This window comes from Brachyhypopomus gauderio, chromosome 3 (assembly GCF_052324685.1).
Source record: "Brachyhypopomus gauderio isolate BG-103 chromosome 3, BGAUD_0.2, whole genome shotgun sequence".
Taxonomy (NCBI): domain Eukaryota; kingdom Metazoa; phylum Chordata; class Actinopteri; order Gymnotiformes; family Hypopomidae; genus Brachyhypopomus; species Brachyhypopomus gauderio.
In genome coordinates, this window is record NC_135213.1 from 41,241,170 (window position 1) to 41,266,739 (window position 25,570).

General features: G+C 40.0%; 2 protein-coding genes across 7 annotated transcripts in view; both read right to left on the reverse strand.

Moving 5' to 3' along the window:
- Positions 1-1,481: 1,481 nt before the first annotated feature.
- On the reverse strand, positions 1,482-8,380 carry LOC143509562 (interleukin-1 receptor type 2-like). Of its 2 annotated transcripts, none has more exons than XM_076998426.1 (10): positions 8,243-8,380; positions 7,303-7,375; positions 6,926-7,172; positions 6,411-6,582; positions 6,172-6,280; positions 5,642-5,710; positions 5,222-5,284; positions 4,869-5,004; positions 2,659-2,792; positions 1,482-2,104 (listed from the first exon to the last, which is right to left on the reverse strand). In XM_076998426.1, the coding sequence occupies exons 1-10, from the start codon at positions 8,258-8,260 to the stop codon at positions 1,965-1,967; spliced, it is 1,161 nt and encodes a 386-aa protein (XP_076854541.1). In that variant the 5' UTR covers positions 8,261-8,380; the 3' UTR covers positions 1,482-1,964. The 2 variants fall into 2 exon arrangements, with proteins under 2 accessions (XP_076854541.1, XP_076854540.1); XM_076998425.1 differs by having other exon boundaries at positions 1,485-2,104; positions 6,103-6,280.
- A 4,754-nt stretch (positions 8,381-13,134) lies between these two features.
- LOC143509563 (mitogen-activated protein kinase kinase kinase kinase 4-like) overlaps positions 13,135-25,570 on the reverse strand; it is a 76,253-nt gene continuing 63,817 nt past the window's right edge. For all 5 annotated transcript variants that reach the window (XM_076998430.1, XM_076998427.1, XM_076998431.1 and 2 more), the window contains 7 exons: positions 25,388-25,531; positions 23,467-23,601; positions 23,122-23,222; positions 22,723-22,872; positions 18,020-18,179; positions 17,665-17,804; positions 13,135-16,198 (listed from right to left, as the gene is read on the reverse strand). In XM_076998430.1, coding sequence (XP_076854545.1) covers positions 16,115-16,198; positions 17,665-17,804; positions 18,020-18,179; positions 22,723-22,872; positions 23,122-23,222; positions 23,467-23,601; positions 25,388-25,531 — 914 coding nt within the window. In that variant the 3' untranslated portion in view covers positions 13,135-16,114. The remainder of the gene's footprint in view (positions 16,199-17,664; positions 17,805-18,019; positions 18,180-22,722; positions 22,873-23,121; positions 23,223-23,466; positions 23,602-25,387; positions 25,532-25,570) is intronic.

Here is a 25,570-nt window from a genome sequence, read left to right on the forward strand (position 1 = left end):
GTCCTTGTCCCGGTGTGTGTCCCGTCTGTGTTGTGACTGTCCTTGTCCCGGTGTGTGTCCCGTCTGTGTTGTGACTGTCCTTGTCCCGGTGTGTGTCCCGTCTGTGTTGTGACTGTCCTTGTCCCGGTGTGTGTCCCGTCTGTGTTGTGACTGTCCTTGTCCCGGTGTGTGTCCCGTCTGTGTTGTGACTGTCCTTGTCCCGGTGTGTGTCCCGTCTGTGTTGTGACTGTCCTTGTCCCGGTGTGTGTCCCGTCTGTGTTGTGACTGTCCTTGTCCCGGTGTGTGTCCCGTCTGTGTTGTGACTGTCCTTGTCCCGGTGTGTGTCCCGTCTGTGTTGTGACTGTCCTTGTCCCGGTGTGTGTCCCGTCTGTGTTGTGACTGTCCTTGTCCCGGTGTGTGTCCCGTCTGTGTTGTGACTGTCCTTGTCCCGGTGTGTGTCCCGTCTGTGTTGTGACTGTCCTTGTCCCGGTGTGTGTCCCGTCTGTGTTGTGACTGTCCTTGTCCCGGTGTGTGTCCCGTCTGTGTTGTGACTGTCCTTGTCCCGGTGTGTGTCCCGTCTGTGTTGTGACTGTCCTTGTCCCGGTGTGTGTCCCGTCTGTGTTGTGACTGTCCTTGTCCCGGTGTGTGTCCCGTCTGTGTTGTGACTGTCCTTGTCCCGGTGTGTGTCCCGTCTGTGTTGTGACTGTCCTTGTCCCGGTGTGTGTCCCGTCTGTGTTGTGACTGTCCTTGTCCCGGTGTGTGTCCCCTCTGTCTTCCAGGGAGGTTGTTCTAAACTCTTTGTTGGCCATTCCGGAGTCTCCTGCTTACTGCTGTTTCGTGCTCTAGTCTATGTACGTTTGTCTGTGCAAGCTTACATTCGTGTGTGTGTGTGTGTGTGTGTGTGTGTGTGTGTGTGTGTGTGTGTGTGTGTGTGTGTGTGTGTGTGTGTGTGTGTGTGTGTGTGTGTGTGTGTGTGGCGTTCGTATCGCGTGTCCCACATCTCATCGCTATTTGGTGCACGTGTTGTTTGTTGTCATCTGTAGTGTCTACATTCATTGTCAAGTGTTGTAATGACTTGTGTTGTTCGTGTTGTTTGTTTGTTTAGTCATTTACCTTTCTTTGATAGATGTATAGCTTTATTATTTTCGACAGATAGCCTATATGATCTATTTTAAAATAATTTAATCATTTAGGAAGTGGCAGTTGAATTAGTTGATGTAATTTGTTTGGTATGAAAATAAATTAATTAAGATATCTAATTAAGATATCGAATTAAGTCCATGAGAGAAATGTTCAGAGACAATAGAAGCTGTAAACTTGAAATGAAAATGTTTAAAGGTACACTAAACACATTCTGCTGTTACCTTTAAAAACTATGTCAATACAATGGAATTTGTTAAATCTTATATACAAATAAAGCTGAACAAATTTTAATTTAAATTCTGCAAATGGTTAATTTAACATATTGTTTATTGATAATTATGGGTGCATCACTCAGTCATTTTGACAGCTATAAAAGTTAGGTATTTTTATGAAAACCTTTTTTTTAATGGAAATTTTTTTTTTTATTAAGTATGTCTGTCAATGACATTGATGAATCTCTACCTGCACAATGAGAGTTACAGACATGTCACACAAACCAATAAAACCAAACAGAATATTGCAGCATTTCCTTTGAAAGGAACCTGGACGTTGCACTTTATATTTATGAGAGTCAGAGATGCTACCAGTACAGTTTAAATGATTACAGAAAGAACACATTACTGAAACTGTAACTGCTGCATACATTTCAAATACATTAATTCATTATTTGAATAAGAATTACTTTATATTATTATATGTTATTATTTTATACATTGCTGGACATTGCACATTTGATTGCAAGCTTTAGTTTGCTGGTCTTCACAACAAAATTTTTTTTCAAGTGTAATTGAAATATCCCCAGTAAATAGTTACGTGTTATGCAGATGAAGCACTTTTAACTTTTAGGAGTTGCTCTGTCGAGCTAGTACATAATCCTTCCTCCTGTGTGTCTTGGGGCAGAGCTGATACAGGAACACACTCACCACCAGCAAGAAAAAGCCAGAGGAAACAGCGGCTACCACCAACCATGTTGTAATGGAGTCTGTAGGTAAGAATATGTAGAGCAAGTGAATAAAATGGTATGGGGTTACTTCCTTTATCCTTTCTTTTGCTTTTTCCCTTTCTGTTCTCATTAAACTAGTGATTAAACTATCCCTGATTAACGTGCCCTAGAGTGGACTAAAACTACCTAGTGAGTCCTTATGGTTGGTCACTCAAGACCTACAACCAGCAATACCCATGGCAGAAGTGCCCTTGAGTAAGGCACTCACTCCAACCGCTCCCTGCACTCAGGGGCACTGCAGCAGGGTTGCCCTCTGCAGCGGGTATGAGTGTGTTTAGTCTGGATGGGTTAATACAGAGAAGAACTTCCATAAGAGGATCATTAAAGTTATTACTTCTTCGTCTCTGTTGTATTGGCACTGACCCACATGCAGTACCAGTCAAAAGACAGCACATGCCTGACTGACATTTTTCATAGTCATGAGGGCACTTTCAAGCCAAAGATCAAAGCCAAATAACAAAATTAATATTTTGACATTTTGTAGGATAATCATAATAGGCCTATACACTCATAATAGCGTTGTGTGCGCCTACCTTCCAAGGTAATGTGTGTAATGACTTCCTGCTTTCCTGAGGAATTCTGAGCAACACACTTTAGCTCTGCGTGTGTGTCCTCTTCATGCACCTGCAGAAACACCAGGTCCACCTCCACATGGCTACGTAGCACCCTGAAAACATCCATATATGTCTGTATAAATTATCCATATTTATATGCCTCATTATTTGCATAGACTCACAATTATGCATATCATTAGCCAGCTCCTGATATGGATTAATGAACAGTGAACATTTTTTTTTTAATATTTAGACTAAACCCTTGCACTTTGTTAAAGGCTGTACTCTTGCAAATAACAGCATGTTCACACTTACTGATGAAAAATACTGATGAAGAATAGTGATAATGTGAACCCACATGAAACACACAGGAGCCATTACGACACTCAAAGGGGAAGTAACATAGTCAAATCAAAACAAACCAAGCACACAGCCTCACACACAGCACAGGGATGATAACAGCAAACCCCAAATGATTTCAGAAGGACCAGTGTCTGCCACTGGCCAGGACAGAGTCTTAGCTCCAACTTATTCTATTCAACACATATATTTGCTATGTGCTATATATCATCGGACTTCTTTACCGCTGATTGTACAATACACATCAGCTGTCTACTAAATATAAATGCGAAAGTGTCATTAAGCACAGAGCATCACATAACCAATAATCAACTGGATGTTATAAGAAATTATACACATTCCTATGATGCTCAAACTCACAAACAAAATTATCCACATGGGCATGAGAAGACACAGTCCCAGAATGCTTTTGCTGTAGGCAAGGAATGTATGAGTGATTTTCTTTTGTCTATAACATGGGCATGAAGCGCACGTGTCTTAATGAAGCAGTGCCTGTGTAGTGCCACAGGGGGGCGCTGCTGAGCTATGCCACGCCTGCTGGAAATCTGTGCTCCCCCTTCTCATCCGCATTCTCATTTCCAATGCAAGGGTTAGGGTTTTCTCCTGTCAGGTTCAAACATTTCAGTTGATTTCGGTGATTTCAGTTGAACAATACATCCTAACATTGATTTGGTTGATATCCATAATATGATCAATCATCTCAACCTGAATTGTGTAGTCTAGCTTCTAAACCTTTCCGATAAGTGTTAGCTGTATTCCTATGTCTCTACTAACATGTAGTTTAGACTTTTCCACCTAAAAGTTTGGTTAAATGTGACTCAAACATCTTTTGTCTGTGTTCTGGGTGGGAATCTAGGGTGAGCTAATGGGTGATAGTGGTAGTACAGTTTAGTTATTCTTCATTTCCATTCCATCATCATCATCATCATCATCATCATCATCATCATCATCATCATCATCATTATTATTATGCCCTTCTGCCTAATTAACCCAAAACTCTGGGTCTGAGGCAGACACCATTTACATCATTACACCATTTGACGTTTAAACGATAAGTTGCGTGTTGCTCTCTAGTTTCCTTTGACACTGAGCAGTAACGGTAAAACAGTGATTTACTGTGAGAATACTGACTCAACTGTTTCCCCTCACAGTGGAACTAAGAACAACATCACCACCAAGTGGACATTGCTGTTCCTAACCCAGTGAACATCTCAATGTATTATAAAAGCTGATCTTTACCATTATCACAACACTGTTATCTACTTTTAACTTCACTTCAGCTTGCAATTCGCTTGATTGAACAATGTGTCCAGAGTCTTATATGTGTAGTCTTAGATGTGTAATGTTCATTCATGTTGACACACATCCACTTTCTTAGTCAGCCCGAATGATGTGATATTGTAACTGTCCCTTGTGTCCAATGTTTGTCATGTGTGTGATTGCCACGCCTCTCTTTGTGTCTGGTTAAAGTTTGTCTCTGTTGTGTGTGTAGGTGTGTGTGTCTGCCACAGACCCTCATTTTGTGCCTCATCTGTGTCTTTCCCTGCCTTGTTACTGTGTGTATTGAAAACCCGTGTGTATGTCTTTGTGTTTGCCGGTCTTTGATTTTCATTTTAAAGATAAACCAACTCTCTGAAAATTTACCTTGGCATCCTGTCTCACCGTCAGTATGACAGATATCAACTAGAATTAAAAATCAGCCTAAATAGGTTTCAAATGTAGGTGTATTTTAAAGAATCTAACATGTAATACACTTTGCATGTAAACATAGATGAAGGAGTGTAGAGGTCAACAGGTAGAGTTGTAGGTGTAGAGGTTTTGATGCTCACCTCCTGTCTGCTTGAAACGCTCGCTGACTCATATATGATCTGTCAACCGATTGGCCATTGACCAACCAGGTGACCTCAGTGTGGTCATGTGACTGAGTCCCAACAAGCACCTTGCAATGGATCACTAAACTGGAGCCTAAATGCAAACATTGTAAAGGAAAGACAAAAAACATAAAAGTATTTTAATCATTGCAATTATCACCTTAAAAAGTCTATCTTACTCAATGGATGTTTTGTTAACTATATTGCATGTTTTCAAATACATTTGTGAATTTATTGACCAGTGATTTAAATGCCTTTCTAATGTTACTTGTCCTTTTAAACTTTAATTGAAGAGTGTCCCGTGAACTCACCCAAATGACTTTCAATTATAGATCCATTTATAGGCGTAGTGATGTTGAGGAGCATGTCTGGCGCTGCATGAAATAATCAACATTAATCTCACAAGCATATACACATATATTTATGCACTTATGTACCTAATTATATACATATGTAAATTTATATGTTAAATGTTTTATTATAATTTCCTAAAATTTGTGGAATATCAATATGGACACACTTAAGGAACTTTCTGAAATATAAGCTGTGAACTCCACCCAGTCCCTCCCCCTTCCTACTGTATCTACTCTCAGACTCACTGGCACTGGGGAATACATTCCTGTGTTTTCACACTATGCCTGGAAAAGTCTCTCATTTGAGTCTGATGAGACTAACACAGTTTCCTTTTGCAGAGTCCCACAATGAACGGTCATGAATGTGAGGTCACTCACACATGGATGCAGCAGCTGTTGATATGGTAGGATGCTCACCACCTGAGGCTGGAATATTCGTAACTGGGGCTGAACAACATTAAAGAAGACTCAGTGAGGACAGAAGTGACCCTATAAACACTTCAAACAGAGTTCTGTTAACATATAGAAAGGCTAGCTGGTTAGTTTCTAGGTTATCAGCAAACTAAAGTAGACCTGCTTAGCACAGACTCAGTCCACTTCACTACAGTAGTAACTTCTTTACAGTGAATCTCACTTCACAGTGTCTGTGAGTGAGATTCGTTATGCGAATGTACATCTTACAGCACACTGTTAAGATTATTTCCTTATTATTTTTTTGTGTACTCTTATTCTTGGTCATTTTTATCATTAAGCAGAGCATGGCATGCAGTTGCCCAGGTTTAGTGTCAAGGAAATAAAAGGGTTTCTGTGGTAACGTAATTCTGGGACTCGTAGTTTACCCAGTACTTGTAGTTTCCAGGTCCTGCTAACATTGTAGTTGGTGTTGTTGAAAATCACTTTGAGCTTACAAGTGTATAAACCTTCATCCTCAGCAGAAATATTTGTGATAGTAAGCAGATCTCCTTTTTCCCTCTTATAACGAGCACTGATTAAAGGAAAACCTTCCACATTAAAACCCTGAAAAGGAATAAGTGGATAAATGTCAGGCAAGTTGACCAATACAAGCTGACATATGCAGTGTTGGAGGTTTTATGGCTCAAGCAAACAGACTGTCGTCACCCTCTTCCTTTGTGTTACTGAAACACACCTTGTACCACTGTGGACTTCCTGCCATTTTGAAATGTTTTATGTGGGGACAGCTGATGGTCAGATCTGTGTCTGTCTGTGCAGAGACAGGATATGACATCATATCCAGGTCCTCTCTTCCTGTCTCATAGATGATCACAGAAATGCTCCCAGTAAAGCAGAACATGTCACTGCTAAAGGGTTAACACACAAACACACATACACACACACACACACACACATACACACACACACACACACACACACATACACACACACACACATACACACACACACACACATGCATACCCACACACACATGCAAATACATACAAACAAGATAGTTAAGAGACACAAATGATCATACACAAAAGAATCACTCATACATACAGTGACAGAGAGATAGAAATCTCCCCAAATTATTAATGTATAAAACTATTCATTTTGAATAATTTAGGAAAACACTGTTAAAATATTGACCTATAACCAAGCCCTTGTCAACCCAAGCATAACGTTTTTGACGTGGGAGAGACCAACCTGAGTACATAGGAATAGGTTCCTGAATCTGATGGGTGAGAGGGGAGGAGCCAAAGGGCCCACCCCCTCTGTATAACTCTGTCATTGTGGTGGGCATGTAGTTTACTGTGAGATATATGAAATGTGCTGTTGTCTGTTAGGAGTCTTCTGTGCCGAATGGCATCTTCAAGAAATGGGAATCTGATGACCACCAGTTCGCCCTGATTATGGAAGTGTGGAATCTCTGGACCCACATCCCTACAGCTGTCTGGACAAAATACAAGTTTAAGGGTTATTTTGGTCTGAGTATACACAGCTAAATCAGCAGAGACAAAAAGACCGGGATCTTTTTCAGCTCAACCCAGCTAATCAGGTTTGCTATTCCACAAACATCTTACCTTTGATGGGTAGTGCAAAGGGCATGTAAAATCTACTGCACACAGCCATCCATGTTAGGAAACCACAAAAAGACTGGGTGAGACAGAACAAACAGTCAAACATTAGATTACAGGACACACTGCATCACACACCTGTTCATATCATCTAAAGGCAAACACAAGAGGGTGAGACACATTCACAGTGTTCTGTTATTTCTTATTTGTTCTGTCAATCCAGAATAGACCACAAAAATGTATAAACAACAAACCATAAAGTATCTGTAATAGATAAGTAAATGTTAATCTCTTGTCCCAATTGTAAAAGACACTGGTATTATTAAAGACAATGGTATAAAATGTATTTAAATAAATATTGTATTATTATTGGATTATAATGTTGTGGTGTTGTATTAAACTACCATTGCATTTCAAGGGCTTTCTATTATCACACCATCAAACAATGTACTGGTATGTTGTCACTGAAGGCAGAAAGTCAATATGAATGTGTGTAAATAGCTCATCAGTCCAGATCAAGTGCAGAGTGACATTTTCAGTTCCCCTAACGTGCTTCTCAGACTGTCCTTCAAATAATCTAAAACCAGACCAATTCACTTAATAGTTTGACTGGATGTTTGCACCTCAATGCTTAGTACTTAAACAAGGACAACAGACCTTTAATATACAGGCCTTTAGGTACATTTAAGTACAGCTAAGATAATTGTTTGGTTCATTGTATTGTTTTAACTTACAGTGTTGTAACAATGTTACAGTGTTGTAACATTGTTACATTTGTTGTAACTTATCAATGCTAAGTTGCAGTATTCATGATCTATAATAATTGATTAGCTTAATTAATAATAATTCAATGGATATTTTCAAGATAAGCTTTAAATAATTAGTATAGAACACATTAACAAAACCATCCACATGCCAACACCTAGACATACTTATTAGCTCTCACCTGTTTGGTGATGATCATCGCAATGAACAGAAGATCACTCAGCAGAAATGGGAATGACTGGAAGTAAGACAGAAGCGGAGAGGAGAACTACGTAGAAGGATATATATGCGCATATGCTACAGGAGAATGATGCTGTAAGCAGTTCCTTTTTCCTCTGTGTTATCTGTACGTGTCTTTTGGGGAACCTCCAGCTTCGAGTACTTAAAGCTTCTCTCATGAGCCGGGAAATTCCTTAGCTTTCCCAATCAGGCCATTTCAAATCACCTTGCCAGATTACACAGATTAAAAATTACACATACACACACATGCACACACCACACACATACTCACACAAACACAGAAAACTATTTAGGTGACGCTATCTCACACTTCTGTTCTGTTTTTTCATTTACATAGAAATTGTCAAAGTCAAATTTATATGTATAGCACTTTTTACAACAGCCATGGTCATAAAGCAACTACATATGTCCGGGTCCAATAATCCTGGTCCAATAATCTAACCCAAACCCTAAATATACATATGTCCGGGTCCAATAGGTACAGATATAGTTTTGTAAAACCCTGAGGGAAATGTAGTAAAACAGACACAGCTCTTGAGAGCCATGTTGAGAGACATTTTCCTCAATTATTTATAATAAGAGACTATGACCATGAAGTAAACCTTTTAACATTAGCTAACAGTATTTACAATTAAATTACACTGCATTTGATACAACCTATATGATACAAGTTGTTGTCACGATACGGGGGCCCCCTGCCAGCCGCCTCCGTCCACAGCGTCAGTATTTCATGTTGTCCTGTTTGTTGTTACGTGGTTTTCATCCCTCAGGTGGGCGGGGCCTATTAGGATCTAACACCCGAGGGTCGTTTTTCTGTCTATATGTGTTTGTCTTTGTACCAGTTGTCTGCTGGTTAATGTATCCTTCATTTGGATCATGTCACGGGTTTTCAGTTGGAACACGTTATTCATTAAGACCTCCTTTTCACTGGTGTGATCGCTTCCTTTTTATTTTTGCACTCCTCACTCATCACAGACTATGGAGATAAGTCTAATGTTACTACTCCCATTCTCTTTTCTCCTACTTCATCACAAATGGCGCCCAAACTTTTTTTACCCTTGGCTTTCGGATTTAACCATTGTTTCGCTAGCTTCGCTAGCTCTGCCCACCGCTCTGGGCACGTGTGATCCACAGCCGATTGTGGTGAAAAATCACAATTGACAAAATATGGCACATTTACATGCTAGTTTATATATATTTGTTTTTCGCGCAAAAGACTGCACATATTTCAGATGTCCACAATTGATTCTCGTACATATTTTCCAAATTTTTTTTCTCCCGCAGTCATTGGACTGCTGTTAGCTGCAGAATTAGCAAGACTAGATTTTTGCTGAATGTGTTTTTTTCCCTAATATTTTTTCATCAAGTTTTTTAGGATTTGTTGGCATGGCCGTTTACACTGCTTTGTGAAAGGTCATTACGCGTGATGGACAGTAACTGTACAAACAAAGACAGACTTTGTGACGGAAAAGCTGCACTCCACATATGGCAAACCATGCCAATTTGCCTCAACCTAGCAACAGGGAGCCGCATCGCAGAGTCAGTAGCTCCGCTAAGGGGGTACATCATAATCCTTGTACATCTAGGCAGCTAGGCTCAGTTTGCTGAATTTTTAGAGAAAGCTTTCCTACCTTTTGATAACCAAGAACAGACCTGAAGAGGTCACGTCCAGCTCCTCCCTTCTCCCTGGTCCTGCCTAGTTTTCCCCGTTTCTATGGTTTTCCCTGTCATGCCCTGTCCTCAGTACTCGCACCTGTGTCTTGTTTTCACTCCCCTGTTTCAGTGTATATCAACCCCTCTGTTTCACTCCTCTGTGTCGGTCATTGTACGTGAGTTTCCCCTTGCTCTCCTGCTCCCTAGATTTTCTGGTTGTCCTTAAGACCTGTTCTTGTTCTTTGTGTCGGTTCTAGTCGCCTTTGTTTGATTCTGTGTTTCTCCCCGTTACCCTCTTCTCCGCTCTGCGTAAATCACTTGTTCCTCATTTGTATCAATGTTAGCCTCCCTGTCGCTTAGGTTTTTTCATTGGTTGTATTCTCTTGTTGTCTGTCTAGTTGTTAGTAGTCTAGTATTGTTGTTCGTCTTTAACCTAGAGCGCGGAATCGAAAGTAAGTTTAAGTTATTAGATCTGAGAGGGCGTGATGATACATGTGGATGAAGAAGATCAGTTACATACACGGGAGTCTGGCCATGTAACGCTCTGAAAGTAAGGGTAAGAATTTTGAACTGTATCCGTTGCTCAACCGGAAGCCAATGCAATGATGAGAGTAACGGAGTAATATGGGAACGTTTATTCGACCGAGTAATCAATCTAGCTGCAGCATTCTGAATTCTCTGAAGGTGATTTCGAGCAGAGACACTAAGAGATGTAAAAAGAGCATTACAGTAATCAATGCGAGATGAGATGAAAGAGTGAATAAGCATCTCTAATTCATTAGAAGCATTAGAAACTATAGATCTCAATTTGTTAATATTTCTTAGGTGAAAGAAGCATGAACTTGTCAGCTGTTTAACATGTTTGTCAAACAACATTGACTGATCAAATACAACTCCCAAATTACGCATACTCGAGTGGAAAGCAGAAGAAAAAGACCCAAGGACACTTTTGATAAGAGGGTACACCTTCTCAGGAGCAAAAATCAGTATCTCTGTCTTATCTGCATTTAACTGCAAGCAATTATTAGCCGTCCAGTGTTTTATAGCTTCCAAACAATCTAACAACCTCTGAAGACTCTGAATTTCACTGGGTTTAAAAGAGAAATGGAGCTGAATGTCATCTGCAAAGAAATTATATGGAACATTAAAATGATCAATAATCTGACCTAAAGGTAACATATAAAGAGAGAATAGTAAAGGCCCCAAAACTGAACCCTGTGGAACACCACATGACAGTGGAGCAGTCAGAAACAGTGTATTTCTAATGAAGTTTTCTGCATCTTGTCCACTATACAATGTCTGGTTTGTTCACCACTAAACTTGTTCATGTGTCTGGATCTGATTTCTCAGTGTACACTTTGTTTCATCTTGACATCTGCAACTGGGTGAAGGTTTGTCTCATTGCTTGGAACCATGTACAGTGGATCTTACACTCTGTAAGATGAACTCTGGCTTTGAATGTTGGATATTGGGGTGTGTGCTCCAAATATTGTGAAGAATTTTCTGATCCTGACATTGGTAGCTATCAAGTATCTGCTGGGTATCTGCTGACTGTCAGGACGTATTTATGGACTTGATCTTATTGTTCCCACTCACCTATTTTACCCTCTGGGGGTACTTGGATGTGAGTCACTGTTACTTTCCATCTTGGAGTAGTTTGATGTGAAGCATGTATGGAAAGCGGCTGATAGTTTTCTGCTCCTGAATGTGTAACTACACTCACGCGTATTGATAACCTGGCTGAGTGGATTCAGGCCCATGCAGCCCATCAGTGAGGACAGTGTATCTCCTTGATATGTACCATGTTTTATGGTGACCGTTCAACAACATGGAAAGAATACCAGGCACTAAGCTAAATATGCATACATGTCTACAAACACTGCTCAATAGCATCATAAGTGGAACACAGATGTCTGGGACAGACCATCCCAAGTATTAGTTGGCTACAAGAAAGTATATAATTAATTCCTGGATACTCAATCTCAAATACAACTGCCCAGGTCTGAATATAAGATTGTGAAATATATAAGATATAATTTAATATAAAATTTCTTGTGGCATGTTCATGTCTTAGCAAGAGGTTCTTATTGTCACACTATACCAAAAGTACACACGCACACACACAGATGCATGGATACTTATGTGTGCTGAGCAAAAAGTTATTATAATGCTCTTGAAATATTTAAGAAGCCAATATCATGTTATGCCTCCAAGCCGAATATTAACCACTTCACTTTGAGCTGATTCTGCTTTACAGATTTGCCAGGTAAAACATATCTGGTTTACCTCAGTGGAGATAAATGGAAAAAGTCCAGAAAACCATGTGCATATAGTGTTGCCACCTGTCCCGGTTTTCACATGCCTGTCCCGGTTTTCCTTCTTTTTAATATTCGGTCCTGGCAAAAAAACTAGGTTAGTTCAAACCACGATTCAGACTGTTACTGCACACTTTCCGTACTGTTTTTAGCACTTTAGTCCCTTTTGCTACAAACTAAAACACTAAAGCTCTAAAAAGGTGCGAGCAAAAAAGAGCCAAAACAGGAACCGCAACTGTTACATGTTTACTTAACGTTAGTTAATTATTGTTAATGTGTTACTTCATGTGTTGTTCACGTTAACTAATGCATTACTTCACGTTAGTTAATAATTGTTAATGTGTTACTTCATGTGTTGTTCATGTTAACTAATGCATTACTTCACGTTAGTTAATTATTGTTAATGTGTTACTTCATGTGTTGTTCACGTTAACTAATGCATTACTTAACGTTAGTTAATTATTGTTAATGTGTTACTTCATGTGTTGTTCATGTTAACTAATGCATTACTTCATGTTAGTTAATTATTGTTAATGTGTTACTTCATGTGTTGTTCACGTTAACTAATGCATTACTTCACGTTAGTTAGTAAACACTTAATGCAAAGTGTTACCAAAATCCTTATATATTAGTCAGAGCCCATTAAATGCACATTACCTAATAATTTATTCATAATAATTCCCCGAATTTGTGAACTAGTACATTTCTCCCTAATTACTTACATACCCTAAACACTTATAGTAAATACTAAAATACCGCTAGTTTCACCTTTGCAGTTACGGATTGTAAAGTATTATCCATAGGCTTCTGTTGTTTTATTTATTTTATGGAAGAAAACAAAAATAATTCAACCATGCAGTCAAGATACCTTAAATTACCTTAGGAGTTTATTTTCAAGGAAAAACAGGACCATCAGGAAAATACAGAACATCCTGCCATACAGAGAGAGGACAAACCATATAGTGTCACTGAAACACAGACATCCACTCAGACAGGAACTGACATCCGAACAGGCGGGAACACTTTTGCACTGCATCAAGAGAATGCTGCCCCAAGAATTATCCGTAAACAACAGAATAAAGAAATATTGACAAAGCAAATAATTGTTTGAGAGAACATAAATACTATGATGCACATTAGTTTAACAAAACTGCCTTTGTAAACATTTTCTCAACAGGTGAGCATTATATTAAGTGTGCACTATATTAGGTCATTAAAGATATACAATTGTAAAGACAGGAGGGGAAACATTAGATATGATCTATAGTTAAGCATCTTAACTATGTCAGAACTGAAGAGTAACAAAAGCACTTAAAACAGATCAAAAATTCAGTTTCATTTAGTGGTTTCTAAACATAGGTTCTCAGTTCTGTCATTTTAGCACAATTGATATATTACAACTAAAGTTAAAATAAAAGCTGAAAGTTCAACAGCTTTTGCAATAATTCCTACTCATTACAATTAAATAAAATCATATGGGGGAGGAAAAGCCCTAATGCTAAAAGGAGGTAAGGGTGGGTGTGTGTGTGTGTGTGCGTGCGTGCGCAAGTTGGCAGTAGTTTAGGGAGAAAATCTAAAGGAGAAAGATACAGAATGGGGCAAACAAGGGTGTGACGGCAAAGTCAAATACGTTACCCAGGGTTCCCCTGCTTAGCCACGCCTACGTGTGTGTGTGTATAAGAGAGATAATGTGTGTGTAATATGTAATGCATTTACTTCAGCTTTGAGAAAATAGTTATCTTCAAATCCATTTTTTTTTTCATTTACACAATTCACACATGATCTTCTAACAAGTGAACTGCAAGGTTTGCTTAGTCTATTTGATAGTTCCCAAATCAATACTGAATTATTTGAGTCCCCAAAAAGTAATTTTAAACAATAAACATTAAAACATATCATAACTAACACTGCATAATCCTTTACAACATAGAATAAACAGCAGGTTTTTTGAGATTTCAAAAGAGAAAATGGGCAGAATGTAAGCAGAAACTTTCCCAGAGAGACTATGTTTGTCCTGATTATGCTCAAACATTCACTGATAATGAATAAGGGGGATGGAGAAAGAGGAAGAGAAAATTAATTTAAGAAAAAAATAAAATGTCTGTGTATGGGACTATGGAAATTAGTATTGCAATAAACCATTTATCTCATTTTGTCTCACTGGCAAGAAACCATTTGCAATAAATCCAGACTCCAGAACAGCAGAACGTAGCTGTCTGCAGCTCTTTAAAGGCAGGATGGTAAAAACATATAAACATATATCACTGTCTCAGTGCTGTCTGTGGGTGTCAGACTAGAAATTAACTATCCATTCAATTCAATATTAATTTCAATAACTGTTTAATCACCTGACAGGACCCCCAAGTGTCAGGCAGAAAACATTACACTGATGCTGAAAGAGTCCTATATTTTACTGTCAGAAAAGTAGCAGGTTAGTGTGAAATATAATATAACTCTTCTGGTCATTTAGTTAGTGTGAAACCCGTCTGGTCCATTTTCTCTTTAAATGCAATGAACTTCATAGGCTTCAGCTAAAAGAAACGACTGACAGAATTAAACGGACAAACAACAAATAATCCCAATGTTATGTACAACAGAAACAGTCAGGCTGAGTTACTGAAGTATTGTTGAACATAAATATGGGTTCATGCCCATCAACTTTTGCCACAGAACAATATTTTCACACTGCATTCCTACTTAGTGCGTCGCATAGAGAGGGAAGAAACATCTTACAGAAACAGTGGAGGAAAAAATGTTTTCCAACAAGTTCTCCAGTAGAACCTTTTAGTGTTTGTGTTGTGTATATTACACATGACCTGTTAAATTACATGATTTCAACTCAGTTTCAAACATTTTGGTTTCTCCTACATCCACACTCAAGCGTTATCATACAACCCATTCACACGTACACATACATACCCAGGTACACGTACACATCCATACCCAGGTACACGTACACATCCATACTAACACATACCTCCTGCCCTGCACACACAAACTGAGGTTACATATCATTACTTCCTTTTGATTTCCTATCATGTATTCACAGCAAGTGCATGACTTCAACCAAACGCCTATTGGACCCTATGACATTCTAACTAGGGAAGAGATTAGTCAGATACACCCACTGCTCCAAATGTCATTAGAGTCATCAGTACTAACAAGAGAATGACAATGGGTTATCCTCTGCCTTTGAAAACAGGGTCAGCACCATAGACTTTAAAGACAATAAAGAAAAAAACTACAGGACACAAAATGCGCAAGTATGGAAATGAACAGGTTCATGAATATGCTAATCCACAAATTTAGTGAATAATAATAATAATTCATAACTTCAAAATATTTCATTGTCAATCTGTCCTTCACTCTCCACCTTTTCACAATGTGAACACATTTCCCAGAAAAACTAAACCAAAAGAAACCAACAAAACCCTGGAGCCTGACTTCACTTTCCTTCATGAAACTCACTCATTTATTGGGGCTGTGGCTGCTAGCCAGCTAATCACTCTACCAGATGATCAAGTAGGGATTCTACAGGGGAAAAACACCATTTACACAGCTCATCAATAACACTGTTGCTGTTCACACCTCTCTACCATCTCATCAATAATACTGCTCATGTTCACACTAAAACCACAGGCTTTCACTTCATCATACACACTCAGTTTTTGTCATCTAAATTGAAATTTCTGTACAGCTTCGCAGTCTGTTTCAAGCCATTTATGTAGTGTGGCATCTTCTTGTCACATTGAGGAACTTCAGTGGTAGCTCAGATTCAGGGTGGTTGTAGTTTTTGCTGACGTCATAGCAAGGTAGAAAGGGCCCGCCACTCCGTTGATGAAGGGTTACCAGCTGAGTAATGAGGTCCGGCCAAGAGTCATGAAGTACACTTGGCTAGAACCACCAGAACGCACGGAGGCAAAGAAAACCTGGGAAAAAAATTATTAACAACCACTTACATACAAGTTTTACAAGTGTGTTTTTACAGTTCTTTCTTTGATGCTTTGCACTACAAGCCAGTTTAATGTCAAAAGGTGTGTTGGTAGAATGTTCAGCATTGCTATGTCTCATCTCACATTCAGTGCTATGAATTTAGCTCTGCAATCTAATAGTTTATGGAAGTGTAAAATTCAGATTGAAATAACTGTTCATTTTGCAATATAATAGTGGTTCACTGAAATGAAATTTCTTTGCAGAAACCAAAACCAAAATTCGTGATGCACTGTGCCGAAATTTACAGGAAGACATGTATCTGAAAAACAGCATCTGCCAGGCACTGTGTGATGAGACTCAGTGTGTGTGCTCCAGTAGACTTCAAAATCAATGTCATCAACAATACAGAATCAATGTGTGGTCACTGATTGCAATGAATTCCATTTTTTGTACTTTGTGCTCTGACACTACTGTTGGAGTTTTCATCTTAGAGCCCTCTAAAGGGGCAGTCCCAATCCCCATCTACTGATTTAATCTGTGTCTAGTTATTAAACCCCTCAGTTTGTAGTGATTGTCGTGAAGTCTTACTCTGACCATTTTAATGTGTTTCCAAGCTGGTCCTTTGTTTTTTGTTCTCTGATAGTTGATCCTGATGCCATTTTGCCTGTTTCATCTGCATAGTTTTTTGATTAGCCCAAATTCTGAACCTTGTCCTTTATAGACACCGCCTTTGGATCAGCTTTATATGGTTTTATTAAATCTACTAATCCCTACCAGTGGTTGACTCCTTTACTTCCTACTGAGCCTGACAGAAACGTTGCAGAAATTTCAAATTGCTTGTTTAATGCTGCCCACAGAAACCGTTAAATGGTGCCACACTGCTCAAAAAGAATGTGTCCACACAGACAAGACACACTGCCTCAAGACAACAAAATCTTTTGATTAGTTCTGTTAGTTATTCTGTTTTTTGTTTAGTACCATTCTGGGCCATTTCAAACAAATTTTCAGCATCCAGCATCAGTGCATCACTACATAATAGGCACAGCTCAATACATTAATTCTATTAAACCAATTCTATTAAACTCTTACACTAGTCAAAGAAGCAGTATCTGACTGGGAACCTGTCTGATCCAGATCCAGTGTCACCTACTTACTGGATGCAATAAATAATCACACACACACACACACACACACACACACACACACACACACACACACACACATATATATATATATATATATATATATATATATATATATATATATATATATATATATATATATATATATATATATATATATATATATATATGTGTGTGTGTGTGTGTGATTATTTATTGCATATATATATATATGCATGTAAGATGTAAGAACAATAATCAGACAGCAGCAGATTGCAGTGTTCACCAGTGGGCCGTGTGAACGTATGAGAGGGTGTCTGCATGTGTCTGCACAAACTCACCTTGTCGTTTCGCTCACAGAGGAATTTGAGTCTTTGAGCTCTCTTATGCATGAAGACGCCATCCAGGTGTCCAGTCTCCACAGAGCGGATTTCAATGGCCTTCTCTCCCCAGCCCATAATCTGGTTGGAGCGGATGTATGCTGCCATACAAGTAAACCAAAAATGAAAAGAAAAAAAAAAAAAAACAGAAAATGGATCAAGGTTTAATAAAAAAATATTATTTAAAACGTCCATAGGTTTTTACTTAATTTGTTGGGCTAACTAAATTCTCCTTTGACAACTGTATTCTACTGAACTTGTTGCATGAGTGAAATTCCAGCATGTCTGGCCTATGAATGTGCCTATGCTTACATACCCACAGATGTGGGCATCTCTCCCCACTGAAGCACCACATCCTTGGTGATGCGCCCGTAGGTGTTGACATACACGCCCTCATCCTCGTAACACACAAGCAGCTCAATCCCGTCTGTGTTGGGCAGGATGATGATGGCGTGTGACTGAATACTGGTCTGGATCTGTAAGCCACACAAGAAAAACAGTGTGTCTTAGTGCATGTTTGTAAGTGTGTGTGTACAGGTGTACTTGAGCGCTTGTTTGAAAGCGTGTATCTGTGTGTGTGTGTGTGTGTGTGTGATTGTGTGTGTGTGTAAGTGTATGGGTGTACATGTGTTTGAGTGCTTGAAGTCTGTGTTCCTTTTACTCAAGTGTTCCTTTTACTCAAGTGTTCCTTTAACTCAAAACTACTCGATCGTTTCATTAAGAGAAGTGCCATTATGTCGTCGTAATAATCAAGATAAACTAGCAACTAAGGAATTAGGGCCACCGAGACCAAATTTAAACATCAAACAAGTGTCTACAAAGGGAGTAAAAGAAAATAACCGGGGATTTTGGCAAAACTGTTATGAACGGAAAACATGTCTAGCAGGTTGTAAAGTAGAGCGCCCTGTTCTGCTTCCCCTGCATTCTGTTACATCCTTAATGCTGTTGACCATTTATATTATAACACACAACACCTAAAATAAAATGCTGTCTGAGGAATACAGAAATTATTGAGAGTGGGAAAGATTCACTTTATTTAATTAATGGTAAATCTGGCCTCTCTCCATGTTTAAAGTTGTTTGTGAGGGCAAATTTAGAGATGACAATTTTTGTTGAACACAGTTAACTGTTCAGTCATTGTAGAGCTTTAACCAAGATGATATTTACAAGATATATCGGTGCACAAATACTGTACAGTCTATAATGTAAAGAGAAATATATATTTATGATTACATTTTCAGTGGTTAAGTCACTGTTTTTTATTTACCCACTGAAATGGTCACCTTGGATGTCATCACAACAATTGCCCCCCCGAGATATTTGTCAGAGGCCGCCACTGAGTGTAACTGCTGAAGGACGGGTGTGATGTGTGCAGAGTGCTTAGTACATGTGCGGACTCGAGCTGCAGAGTTCTGGATGTACTGAAGGTGGTTTAAAAGTTTAGCTGGAAGACCGAAGAAGAGGGAATTGCGGTAATCGAGACGTGAACAGATGAAGGCGTGAACGAACATTTTGGCATCATCATCACTGAGGATGGGGCAAAGGCGAGTAATATTGCACAGGTGGTGGAACGCAGTCTTAATTACAAAACTTATATGAGCTTCAAAACTAAGTGTTGAATCGAATAGACAACTAAGGTTCTTGATAGTATGAGAAGGCTTAGCCTAATGGAAGCACCATCGACATTGACGGTGATGTTAGGGATATCAGGAAGTAGTGATTTAGAGCCGACCAATAAGACCTCAGTTTTATCGGCATTGAGTTTGAGGTAGTTTTGGTGCAGCCAGAGTTTAAGATCAGAGATGCAAGCACACAGTGTCTGGGCAGAAGCACAAGGGGAAGCAGAACTGATGTAAATCTGAATGTCATCAGCATAGCAATGGAAATTATGGCCGTGTTTCCAGATGATAATGCCTAAGGGGTAAATGTAGAGAATGAATAAAAGGGGTCTAAGAACAGAGCCCTGGGGTACACCCTGAGCGACAGGTGTAGTGGAAGATCTGTAGGAGCCTAGTGATATAAACTGTTGCCTGTTGGTGAGATAAGACTGTAGCCAACTAAGAGCCAATCCTGTAACACCGATAGACTGTAATCTGGAAAGAAGAATGTTATGGTTTATTGTGTCAAAAGCAGCAGTGAGGTCCAAGAGGACCAGAATGCCGAACAGTCTGGAATTTGCTGTGAGCAGGAGATCGTTTGCAACTCTTAAGAGAGCAGACTCAGTACTGTGTAGAGCAGGGGTGGCCAACCCGTGGCTCGCGAGCCGCATGCGGCTCTTTGCCTGGTTTCATGCGGCTCCCCAGCCAGTCCGCGGGCTCACCTGCACAAACGGGGCGACACACTGCTACATTTTCGTGGTGCGCGGTTAGTTTACAAGCCTAGCGAGCCTCTAATACTTTTAAAACCGGCGTAGTGGAAAACACGCATTTGACTGTTTTCACAGCTAATAATTTACACTCGCCACCGCCCCCCCGCTCAACAGATTACACTCGCCCATGTACGATGTGGCTCTTTGCCGTAACACAGTAAGAAAAGTGGCTCTTGGTCTATGACGGGTTGGCCACCCCTGGTGTAGAGTCTGAAAACCAGACTGAAAAGGCTCATACAGCGTATGACTGGAAAGAAAGTCATGGAAAGAAAGTCATTATTTTAGCCATGAATGGGAGGTTTGAGATTGGTCTGTAATTAGATAGCAAAGATGGGTCTAGACCAGGTTTCTTGAGTATAGGTGTGATAACAGCTATTTTGAGAGAAGAGGGGACAGTGCCTAACAAGAAGCATTGGTTAATCAAGTGGGAAGTAGGAGTGGATATAACAGAGGATATATATTTGAGAAGAGCAAGGGGAGCCGGGTCAAGTTTGCAGGAAGAGGAGGACGACCCACTAAGGATGTCAGACACAGTGGAAGGTTCAACAGAAGTAAAGGCAGAAAGGCATTTATCTGTACTCTGAGGGAAAGCTTGGGGGAAAGATGAACTAGTCAATATAGTAAATAGTTGATACGTCTTGTTAATTTTATCTTGAAAGAAATCTAAGAATGCATTACACTGTTCAGGAGAGGAATGGAAGAGGGTGGTTAAAGAAGTTTATTTATAGTGTTAAATAAAGCTTTGGGCCTATGGCAACTACTATTTATGATACTGGAGTAATAGGAAGAGCCGGCAGTATTTAAAGCATCCCTGTACTTGGATACTAGTTGATTAAAAAGCGTGAGGTGATGTCCAGTCTATTTGTGAAGGCGCTCAAGACACCTAACTTTGGTCTTAATAGCTGAGCTCAGGAGTGAACCGTGGAGAGGAGTGAGTAGCAGAGAGCTGTCTAATCTTATGAGGAGCATGGGTGTTGAGTGTTTCAGAGATAGTATTGTTATAAAGTGTAAGAATGTCATCAGGTGAGGACAGTTTAGAGATATCCTCGAAAGATGAAGAAAGAAGGGAGTGAGAGAAAGCCTGAGGGTCAATGGAGTTTAGTTTATGAAAGGTAACAGTTGTTTTGGAGAGATTTAGGAGAGCGCAGACTGAAAGAACATTCAATGAGCTTATGATCAGTAAAACCAACAACAGAACCAGAAACCGAAGTGTCCAGGAGTCCAGATGTACAGAGCAAGTCGAAGATGTGTCCATGATGTTAGTGTATAAGTTTGAGTGTCTATAAATGTATAGGTATGTGTGTATATGGATATACATGTGTGTCTGCGTGTGCTCATGAGTTTGCAAGTGCATGTGTGTGTGTATAGTTAGGTGTGTGTATATTTGTTAGTATATAGGTGTGTATGTTACGTGAGTGTGTGTAGTGTACAGGTGTTTCATATGTGAGTGTGTGTAGTGTCCGGGTGTGTGTAGTGTACAGGTGTTAGATACGTGAGTGTATGTAGTGTACAGGTGTGTGTAGTGTACAGGTGTTAGATACGTGAGTGTATGTAGTGTACAGGTGTGTGTAGTGTACAGGTGTTAGATACATGAGTGTATGTAGTGTACAGGTGTGTGTAGTGTACAGGTGTTACATACGTGAGTGTATGTAGTGTACAGGTGTGTGTAGTGTACAGGTGTGTGTAGTGTACAGGTGTTAGATACGTGAGGTGTGTGTAGTGTACAGGTGTGTGTAGTGTACAGGTGTTAGATACGTGAGTGTATGTAGTGTACAGGTGTGTGTAGTGTACAGGTGTTACATACGTGAGTGTATGTAGTGTACAGGTGTGTGTAGTGTACAGGTGTTACATACGTGAGTGTATGTAGTGTACAGGTGTGTGTAGTGTACAGGTGTTAAGATACGTGAGTGTATGTAGTGTACAGGTGTGTGTAGTGTACAGTGTACAGGTGTGTGTAGTGTACAGGTGTTACATACGTGAGTGTGTGTAGTGTACAGGTGTGTGTAGTGTACAGGTGTTACATACGTGAGTGTGTGTAGTGTACAGGTGTGTGTAGTGTACAGGTGTTACATACGTGAGTGTGTGTAGTGTACAGGTGTGTGTAGTGTACAGGTGTTACATACGTGAGTGTATGTAGTGTACAGGTGTATGTAGTGTACAGGTGTGTGTAGTGTACAGGTGTTACATACGTGAGTGTATGTAGTGTACAGGTGTGTGTAGTGTACAGGTGTGTGTAGTGTACAGGTGTTACATACGTGAGTGTATGTAGTGTACAGGTGTGTGTAGTGTACAGGTGTGTGTAGTGTACAGGTGTGTGTAGTGTACAGGTGTTACATACGTGAGTGTATGTAGTGTACAGGTGTATGTAGTGTACAGGTGTGTGTAGTGTACAGGTGTTACATACGTGAGTGTGTGTAGTGTACAGGTGTGTGTAGTGTACAGGTGTTACATACGTGAGTGTATGTAGTGTACAGGTGTGTGTAGTGTACAGGTGTGTGTAGTGTACAGGTGTTACATATGTGAGTGTATGTAGTGTACAGGTGTGTGTAGTGTACAGGTGTGTGTAGTGTACAGGTGTTACATACGTGAGTGTATGTAGTGTACAGGTGTGTGTAGTGTACAGGTGTGTGTAGTGTACAGGTGTTACATACGTGAGTAGGCAGGTAGATGTCATACACTGCTCCTGAGTCCACATCCACAGCATGGAATCCTGAGCAGGAGCCATAGATGACCTTTAACCTCTGGCCTTCCTCCACTGTCAGATCAACTAAGAGTGGCTTGTGTACTAGGTCACCAAAAGACTGAGCGAAGACAAGAATTAAATTAGTTATTTCAGTTCAGAATTTGTTAAATTACTGAGTTAATTCAGTACAAGGACAAATTGCAACCAAATATTTAGTCATTTTTGTTTGATGCTGGTGAAATTCCTTTCAGTGTTATCACTTCTATAATGCTAGATGTTATCAACCTCAAGGTTTGCAATCTGTATGAAGCACACACATAAGCACACACATTTTGTCTGAAAGTACTTTCTACAACTTGAGTCTGACCTTGAAGGCCATGAACTTGTGATAAGGCTTTGGCGCCCATGCATACACCTCCACGGAGTTCTTCAGCGCAAGGACCAAGAATTTGATTCTCTCATACTTCACTGGAAACAATTATGAAACAGGAAGAGGGAAGCTTCAGCGCAACATTTGAAAAAAGTATCTGGGTAAGAATGACACTTTACGCCTAGCCTAGCTCAAAATAAAAATAGCCACCAGAAGAAGCATATACAATAATTAAAGAACTTATAAATTCCCAATATTATGCACAAAAAAGTTAACATCAAATTCACATGCTCATAATTCAAGCTATTATGAGCATGTGCTGAGAAGAAACAGGACACGCACCAACTTTGTAGTGGACACACCCCTCCAGGTCTCCTACAGTGGTCCATCCCTGCTTCTTTTCTACCTCAGGGTCATTGTGAAGAATCTTGTTTCTCAGCCAGGACAGATAGTACACACGCAACTTATTCTTTTTCCCTGCATCAAAGAAGTCAGAAGAAGGAAGAGAATGAAGCAGAGAACCCAGAAGCAGGTATATGGTGTTGGCTTCACCACTGGAAAGTCAAAATTCAAGCAACAGGTTGAATGAGGCAAGATATTCTGCTATAAGTGTTGAAAACTCACCCTACACCCTACCTGTTGATTGAATTTGACTCACATGAATAAAAAGTGCCAAGAAAGTAAAACCATGGATGTTGTTTATCTAGAGATTTTGCTGTGGTGGTGCTGTCCACCTGATTATAGCAAAAACACTGCCTGCCATCCCAGAGTCTCTGTCCCCATCCACAGTGTCTCTGTCCCCACCCCAGAGTCTCTGTCCCCATCCACAGAGTCTCTGTCCCCATCCACAGAGTCTCTGTCCCCATCCACAGAGACTCTGTCCCCATCCACAGAGTCTCTGTCCCCATCCACAGAGACTCTGTTCCCACCCCAGAGTCTCTGTCCCCACCTCAGAGTCTCTGTCCCCACCCCAGAATTCTGTGAACCTGTACTGTGTTAGCCATGCATGTGCCGCACCATTAAACTGCCTCAGTGGTGAGGGTATAATGTGCCATATTTGTCAATTGTGATTTTTCACCACAATTAAAATTTGTCCTCCACTTTTTACAGTTAGAACCTACACACACACTAGTGATTACTAGGGGGATGTGGTGCAGCCCTAGCCCAGCACCCGGGGAGCAGTTCAAGGGCACCTCAGTCACGGCCTCAGGCCTGGGATTCGAACCCACGACCCCCCGGTCACAAGAGCAGCTCCCTACCACCAGACCATGACTGGTTCAGGGCCTCACTCTCAACAGCACATCTTCACATCATATATCACGCTTGCTGTTTCACTTCAAAACAGAAACCTAGGGTTAGGATTAGGATTAGAGTTAACCCCACAACACCTGCATACTGCACTAACGTCTTAGAACAAAAACTAGAAGCCATTTAAGATTCAGAATCAAGGCCTCATGTACCACATGTCCATTACTCTGTTAGCGTGTCAATGCTTTTCCTTTGGGGCTCCATTCTTATGTAATGGAATCATGTTGTGGTTAAATTTAGACCCAATGTAATGTGCACAGACATCACATGAACTGTGGAACACAAAACATGGTTTGCTCAATTTCCTTTGGTGGTGGAAACCTATTACGACAGCATTAGCAATGCTTCCCCATCACTCTACAAATAATACACAGAGAAATCTGAGCACTACACGAGTGTGAAGGAGGAAAAGCAGAATGAGCTACCAAGTCTCAGAGGAGGAAGACGTGTGTGAGACGTGCAGTTATACATAATACACACACAGACTATAAAATAGTACACAATACAAAAACAGAAATTGACAAAGGTTTTGTTTTGGTGTGAATATAATGATTTATATTCATTGCCATGAGGAAACTTGTGAGATCACTAAATATGTTTTTATGGATAAAAACCTGTAGCTGCTTGTTGCACCCACATTCCTGAGTGGAAAATCCAACGAGGCCATGTGTATGGAAAACATTATAGTGTATATTTGTAAAAGGGAGGAAATTTGTGATTTATGTATCAAACATATCAAATTAGTAAAACCAGTTAAATGTTTAAAAACTGCATCAAATCTAATTTAATCCTTCTGCCTAGTGTAACTGAATGATGCATTTAGAGAAATGTAAAGCCAACCCTGAGAATTCTAATCATAATGCTTAGAAATCGAACTCTGAATATACTGAACACCAGCTGTTTAATTTTAGGTCTGTAAATGATTAGAGGAAAGAAAGGTGGACAGGTGACCCACCTGATATAGTCACCAGCACATTTAAGCCCTCAAGGACGTCCATTTGTTGAAAGCGTCTGCGGTTGATGAGGGGATAAACTTTACCCTGACCACTACGGTCAAGCAACATCAGGCCACTTTCTGTCCCAACTAAAAGATTCACACCTGGGAATGAAAGGGAGAGAGACAAAAAATCCCAAATTA